We start from the raw sequence: 7253 nt of genomic DNA, 5'->3' as shown, positions 1-7253 counted from the left end.
CAGAGCCCCAGGCAAACATTCCTGGTGAATTTGGTTTCAGCTTATTCTCTCTTTTCATTAGAAAGTGCAAAGGGCTGTAGGCAAGCTGCTGCCGTTGTGTGTCCCTCTTAGTGCTTCCATCTCAAGCTCCAGTGTCCTCCCACTTCTGCTGAGAAGTCCTCCATAGAGCGGTTTGTTGCTTCCCAATTCATGTGTGATGAGTTAGACCTCAACCAGATGTTACGTGGGCAGAAAAACCTATTTGAAGTTAAAAGCCTGTGATTATACTTACCAACCAGCCATTAAGAAAGCGTTAAATGGAGAAATTATCCCCCTCTTCTTGTTTCAATACAATAGCAACTTTATAATACACTTGTTTAAGTTGCCTACTTTTAATTTTAGTTCCCTTGTTTCTAATACTACATGCAGAACCACCTCACTTCATGTGAGCTGGAAAAGTCAGGGACGAAAAAAAAGCCAATATCCTTGAGAATTAGGCAAAGGGGAAAAAATTAGCCAGAAGATCTTGCTTTCTCTTCCCTACTGTTAGCACAACTTCTCAATTTACTTTATCAGATTGCCTTCCAAAGAGAAGTATTTTTCAAGAGGAGCGGAGATGAAAGGGATTATTACTTACAGAGACTCTTCTTTAAAGAGATAAAATATTTGGCAATTAAAGCACAAGGAGCTGCAGACTCACAAGGAAAGCAGTGACTTCACTGGAGCAGCCACATTAGCATATTTTCCACTAACCCCTCATTAGGGAAAGCGATAACACGGCTGTGGAGCATGGCCGTGGCGGGGGGGGTGTCTCCTGGCCACTGCCCAGGGTGGGGGCTCGGGGCCACAAGCCGTCCCGAGCTGCAGCCCACAGCCCCGCCGCGGGGACACGGGAAAGGGACAGCCCTTGTCCCAGGGCCACCTCCATCGGGTGGCTGAAGGGGACCAGGCGCTCGGAAATGAGGGGCTTTAACAGCCTTCCGTGGTGGGGAGGGCCTGGCTGTCCACAGCGGCTGCAGGTAACCTGCCCCGGCTAAACTGGAACACGGTGGAGTCTCTGCCACCGGTGACCTTGAAGTCAAGGCTGAATTTTCCTGAAAATCTGTTAGTTCTGAGGGAATGGCTGGGAGGGCAAAGAGCTGGGCAGCCCTGGGGTTTGGGAGGCACAGAGGAACTGGGGGCAGCCACAAAAGCAACAAACCCCACCATTTTCCCAGGGGGCAGAGGGGTCCCCGCATCCCTGGGGGGAGCTGGGGCCTCCCACAGGGCAATTGACACCTGTTACCACTCAGGGCCCTGCCCATCCCACCAGCTGTGGCACAACCTTTGCTTTCTCCTAATGGGGTAGATAAATATTTAAACAAGAACAAAATAAGTCAGTAAGGCCTGGCGGGAGGTGGCCTCCTGCGCGTGGGAGCAGCGGAGCCTGCGAGGTGCCCGGGGGGTGGCCGGGGCATCGGGGCAGGACCCCGCAGCAGAGCGGGTGCGTTTCCACGCCACGGCGAATACGAACTGCCCCTGCATCTCTGCTGCTTTTCCCTCCCATGAACAGCCCCCTCCTCGGTGCGCTATCGTGCAGCAGAGCCCCCCGGGCTCCCTCTGAGGTCGCTCGCTCCGCACAGTCCTCTGTTGAGCCAGACGATGGCAGAGACTCACCTGCAGTGGGGTGAGACGGTGCCGAGTGGGGCTGAACCCCATCCCAGGAGGCAGCGTGGGGACGAGCCGCGGGGACGAGCGCCCACGGTCCTGCCACCGCTCCCCTGTCACAAGCCGGGGAGCCGGGGGCTCGCTGGGGTCTGCGCCGGACCACCGCCTTCGCCCAAGCTGCCTTCAGCCTGCTCAGAGTCGAACCACTTTTAATGATCAAACATGGGGGTTTTGTCTGAGCGTTTGTCACCAAATGAAGATAACGCTGTTCTGCTTTACAGGGGTTATTCCAAGGATTAATTAGTTGGTGTTTCTTGAAGTACTTTGAAGATGTGGAGTGCCAGATAAGTGCTGCACTCTATGAGCCCATCAGGCACTGCAGTTATTTTTCCGTGTTGCTTCTCATTCCCAAAGTGTTTGTACAAAACAAATTCCACGTGAGCACGTGGTTACTGGAGGCGCTTGTCACGTTGGGGCTTTGCAGGGCAGCAGCAGAGCCCCTCGCCCGCCCTCATACCCGCAATTCCTGGTGTCAGTAAACGCGTCCTGAAGGAGAAGCCGGACCATCCTGGCACTCGCAGGGGCCCCGCTGTGCCCCGGCTTCCCCCTCCGGTCCACGGGACACGTCCCCGCCGGCACAGGCGGCAGCGGTCGCCCCGAGCGAGAGACCGGCAGCGGGGCCCCGAGGGCACCCTGGCAGCGCAGGCCAGCCACCCCTCCTGCGTGGCGAGACGAAGCCTAATGAGCCAGATATTCTAAAAAGATTAAAATACTTGATGATCACACGATGCTTGGCACAAACAGGACTCTGGGAAGTGCTGCCAGTGGCTGTGCCCCGTCCCGCTCGCGCCCAGGAGAGCACCCGCCTCTCAGGGGACCGAGTGTCAGATTTGCAGGGCCTGTTTCAGGTTAGAATATGGTTTCTGGTGCAGAATCATTACTGCCCCATCAATTTTAATTCAAGCTAGAGAAATCATCGGCATAATTATTTACAACTGTGCAATTTCTGAAAATTATATTTTTGTTACTGTAGTTATTGATCTTGAAAAGGGTTATAAATTAACTTGACAGTTCACATAGTCTTTCACACTTGGATAATTTCTCTGCTTGACTTGCGCTGTGTGTTGAACTTTCAGAACCATCCAATTACAGTCATTCAAGGTGTGTATTTAAACATTTTTGTATGAAACTGAAAGATATTTTAACTATAATACAGAAGAACTTGAAGCAAATACCGAGTCACCTCCACATGGCAGCACAGCTTGTCTCGAGGTGGGTGCGGGGGGACACCGGATGGCTTTCTGTCAGCGAGGGGCTGGCATGGCCATGCTGCAGCTCCGGGAGGGCGGGTGTCCCTGGGAGCCCCCTGGGAGCCCCAGGGCCTCTTGCCCCAAGGCGGGGGAGCGCCCTGAGCTGGCACCGACAGGATGCGACCCCCTGGCCTGACCAGCTCATGTGCTCAGCATTTGTCCCCATAATTGGTCTCTGATGGGAAAAAAGGATGCTTAACAACACATCCACACCTTGCAATTCATCCTTTGCGCTCTCAGGACACCTTGACAAGAACAACCACAGCAGATCCAGGTTTCTGGAGGGCCCACGGCATCTCTGGCCAGAAATGGGTCAACTCCTGCACCCTCCAGGGACGTGGTGCCAGTGGCAGCATGTGGGACAGTCACTGCTGGGTGACACAGCGGGGACTGGAAGAAGACGGACATGGCATGGTGGCCACACGGGGCTGTGCCCGTGCCCAGCAGGCACCGGCTGCAGCCTTGGCCCCCGCCTCGGGGACAAGTGTCTCAAGCCCTGGCAGTGCCGGAGCTGCCATCCCGAGGGCTCCCAGAACCGGCCCTGTCCCACCCCATCTCTGGGGTGCTGCCGTCGTGGGGCCGTGTGGGACTCGGTGCTGGTGACACAAGGACAAGAAGGGGCTGAGGGGACCCAGGGCCTTACATAAAGGGTTTGTGGCAATGCTGCGGCTGCAGGGGGAAGATGGCTGTGCTTCATTAGACATGAACTCAGCAAATCAGCAACATCTGGTGCCTGCTGGCTAGGACGCCTCCCCCAGCACGCGAGGAAAATCTCCATTTGTCCTCTCAGATTAAGGGATTTTGCTATTTGCTCACAGTTTTGCACATGCAAAACAGGCTGGCCCTGGCCAGGCTCAGAGGTCCCCTTGTGCAGCAGGCGCCCGCCTGAAGCTCCAGCTTCAATCCCTGCCTTCAATCCCTGCCTGCAGCCCCTGCCCAGCGCCCAGCCCGATCCCCCAGCCCGGCCCCCGCGCCCAGCCCCCCAGCCCGAGGAGCCGCCTGCGCTGTCTGCTGTGGCCACCCCACCCTTGGGAGGTGTCTTTTGGGGTGACTCTGGGGCGATGTGGAGCTCATGGCTCTGACAGCCTGGCCCCAGCACCCCATGCTCCCCCCAAGCAGGTGGCTGCAGCTCGCTGCATAGTATTTATTCATTATATCACAGAGAAGAAAAATCTCATTAAATTAGTCCAGGTTCCTGCAGGGTGGTCCTGGGCAGGGATGCCTGGTGCCGGTGGGTGGAGAGTGGCCAGGGGCGGGGGTCCAGCATTTCATCATTTCACAGTGATGGGAGACAGGGCAGAGATGCCGACCCGTGCTGGGGCCGGCTGTGCCCGTGGGGTGGGATGGGCAGAGCCATGCTTGCCCAGGCGAAGTGGCCGGACGTGCAGGGACGTCCTGCTATGGCCCTCAGACCTCCAGCTTCTTCTTCATCTCCATGCGGTAGATGATCTGGTAGCCATCGTCCCAGGCGTAGATCTGCCTCTCCCGGGGGTTATACTTCATGCTGGAGTGGGAGCCATAGCGCTTGGGGAAGTAGACGAGGGAGGCGTCCTCGGGGGCCAGCGTGCCGCTGACGTCGAAGACGCACTGCACGCGGGAGCGGCTGGGCAGGGGGGTGTTGTAGACCACGTGCAGTGCCCCGCACACCACGAAGGCGGCCTCGGCGTTCTCCCGCGGGCACGGCGTGTCCCACATCTGCTCGATGTCCAGTGAGGTGGGGTCCAGCTTAGCCAGGCATATGTTCTTCTCATCCTCCTTGGTGGCGTAGATGGCCCAGAGCCCCTCCTCGTCTGCCGACACCTCAATGTAGGTGAAGGGGGAGAGCCCAAAGACAGGGATCTGCTCCTCGGCCGGGAACACCGAGCTGTCCACCACTGTCTTGTTGGCCAGGTTGAACTTGATCACCTGGAAGGGGCCCTGCTGGCGGATGTAGTAGAGATGCCCATCATAGACCAGGTGCCCGGTGCCCACCCAGGGATAGGGCAGCTTGATGCGGGCGGCTTTGCGGGTGGCAGAGAAGAGGGTGAACTCCCGCATGCGGGGGAAGACGTACACCGTGTCATTGGCAGTGCCATCAAAAACGTAGATCTTCTCAGAGTTCCCTGCGGCATCCTTGGTCCAGAGCCCTGAGGTGCTGCCAAAACGCTTCAGGATCTTCATGGCTCTGATGCTTGCGATGGTGTCACTGCAGTCTGCAAGAGTGGGGCAGCTGTGAAAGCCTGGAAGCCACCCAGCCCTGCAGCAGGGACTGCTGCCACCCTGTGCTGGAGTCACACAGGTCCTGCTGCGTCCCACCCCAGCCCTCAGGCAACTGCCTGGCAAAGTCACTGAAGAGGTTGCAGTGCCATCCCTGGTGGCATCGAGAAGTCCCCTTGTGCACCCGTGTCATGGGCAGGGGAGGCCACTCTCACCTCAGCCCTTCCCCGAGGGCTTTGGAGAAGCCCAAGTCTCTGTCCTGGGCCGTGAATGCAGCTCCCAGGCAGCTCTGGGGATGCAGGATTTTGCGCCAGAGACACCTCAGAGCTGCTCTGCTGGGACTCAATGCCACAGCATGCGGCCGGGGGAGGCCTGGACCTGGGTGGGTTGGGAAGGCCGAGGGCAACCCCGCACCCGGGACCATCTCCCCAGGGAGCCATGGCAGCGCCTCACCTGTCAGCTTGGTGTACTTCTCGTTCTTCCTCTGCTTGGCCGTGGCCACCTGCTTCTCCATCAGGGTCTCGTCCACCTCCACGCAGGGTGGTGCGGGGTTCTGTGTCTCCAGGTAGTCCACCTCACGCTCCAGGCGGTCCACACGCACCGCTGCGCTCTCTGCCTCCGACCGCATCGCCTCCCGCTCCTTCTCTGCTGTCTCAAGCATCCCCAGCACCTGGTTCTTGAAGTCCCGCAGCTCCGTGGAGTAGCGGCTGCTCTGGTCGTGCCACTGTGAGATCCTCTCCTGGGGTGGCCAAGGGGACACTGAGGTCTCTGCACTTCACAGCCTGTCCGTGGCAGCCATCCCACTGCCTGAGCATGGCTGTGGGAGCCCCCGGAGACACACGGCACTGCATCCCTGGTGCTCATGGCTCTGGGTCCTATCCTGCCACGCTCCTGCACCCACGATGCTCCCAGACCTGCAATACTCCCGCTCCCGTGATGTTTCCAGCCCCATGACGCCCCCAGCACTGTGATGCCCCGGCTACTGCGATCCGCCCATCCCATGGTGCTCCCATTCCCGTCACACTCCCATCCCTGTGGTGCTGGTGCTGGGCTGTGCGGGGCCCTGGCAGGCAGGGGCCGGGGCACCCCACGCCAGCTCTGCTCCGGTCCCGGCTCCTCCTTGCCCCGGGCCTGCTCCCAGCCCCGCCGGCCCCGGGGGAGGAAAGGCCTGGGACCCCACAGCGGGGCAAAATGGGGTGAAATGGGGAAAAGGGGGGCTCTACCTCCAGGAGGGTGAGGCGCCGCTCCACGTACTCCATGAACTGCTGCTGCTGGGCGCGGAGGGCCGTGGCGAGGAGCGGCAGGAGGAGCAGGCAGCGCCAGGGCCCCATGGCCATCAGAGAGTGCAGCCTCCACCTCAGTGCTCAGGAATGCTCCGGCCTCTCGCAGCCCTTATTGAATCCAGATGTGAAGAGGGGAGGAGAAGCTGCTCCTTCCCCGAAGACCAGCCCCGGGCGCCTTAACCCCTTCGCACCCCACATGGTGCCCGCACTGGCCCTGCATGGCGCTGGTGAGCTGTGGGGCCAGGGCAGGGGCTGGGGACGAGCGGGGAGCGCTGCAGCAGCCCCGTGCAGCACGGGAGGGATGCGTCCTCTGGCGCTGGGGACAGCACGAGTCGCGGTGGGGACAGCCCGGGGGACAGCGTGGGGCCAAGCTGGGCCTGGTGCGAAGCCGCGGGCACAGCCGCAGCCCTGGCTCCCGGCCTGCAGAGATGCCTGAGGCGGATGGCCAGCCTGAGCCTCAGCCACACGCCAGGTCTCGTGGAGTCCAAGCTGGGCCAGCACCGTGGCCACCAGCCACCGACCCTGTGACAGCCCCTGTCCTGGCTGCTGAGCGGGGAGCTCCTGCCTGCCCCCGCCTCACACCGGGGTCCTGCAGGCTCCCCCAGCGCAGAGCCCTTCTGGCCCAGCAGCTCGGCCGACCGCCAGCAGTCAGCCAGGGGCTGCCTGCCATTTTGGGGCTGTTTGCTCAGTGCCTGCTCCCGAGGCTGCCCGAGCACTGGTGCAGAGCTGCACGGCAGCTCCCGCACGCCAGTGCCGGCCGAGGGACAGGGCAGGGCCCAGGTGCAGCAGGACGGACGGAGGCTGCAGCGCCGTGCCCAGGAGCAGCCAGGCCTGCGGT

General features: G+C 60.2%; 1 protein-coding gene across 1 annotated transcript; it reads right to left on the bottom strand.

Moving 5' to 3' along the window:
* Positions 1 to 1322: 1322 nt before the first annotated feature.
* Positions 1323 to 7024, bottom strand: OLFML3 (olfactomedin like 3). The gene is made up of 3 exons (XM_063356829.1): positions 6356 to 7024; positions 5586 to 5871; positions 1323 to 5128 (listed from the first exon to the last, which is right to left on the bottom strand). The coding sequence occupies exons 1-3, from the start codon at positions 6467 to 6469 to the stop codon at positions 4344 to 4346; spliced, it is 1185 nt and encodes a 394-aa protein (XP_063212899.1). The 5' UTR covers positions 6470 to 7024; the 3' UTR covers positions 1323 to 4343.
* Positions 7025 to 7253: the final 229 nt, after the last annotated feature.

This window comes from Chroicocephalus ridibundus, chromosome 20 (assembly GCF_963924245.1).
Source record: "Chroicocephalus ridibundus chromosome 20, bChrRid1.1, whole genome shotgun sequence".
In the NCBI taxonomy this organism is placed as follows: Eukaryota; Metazoa; Chordata; class Aves; order Charadriiformes; family Laridae; genus Chroicocephalus; species Chroicocephalus ridibundus.
This window is presented reverse-complemented; position numbering and strand designations above follow the sequence as displayed.

Coding starts and splice junctions, on each gene's coding strand:
- OLFML3 (XM_063356829.1), bottom strand. CDS start 6,469: ATGGCCATGGGGCCCTGGCGCTGCCTGCTCCTCCTGCCGCTCCTCGCC. Junction 5,872..6,355: donor GGCGCCTCACCCTCCTGGAG/GTAGAGCCCCCC, acceptor TGGCCACCCCAG/GAGAGGATCTCACAGTGGCA. Junction 5,129..5,585: donor GAAGTACACCAAGCTGACAG/GTGAGGCGCTGC, acceptor CCACTCTTGCAG/ACTGCAGTGACACCATCGCA.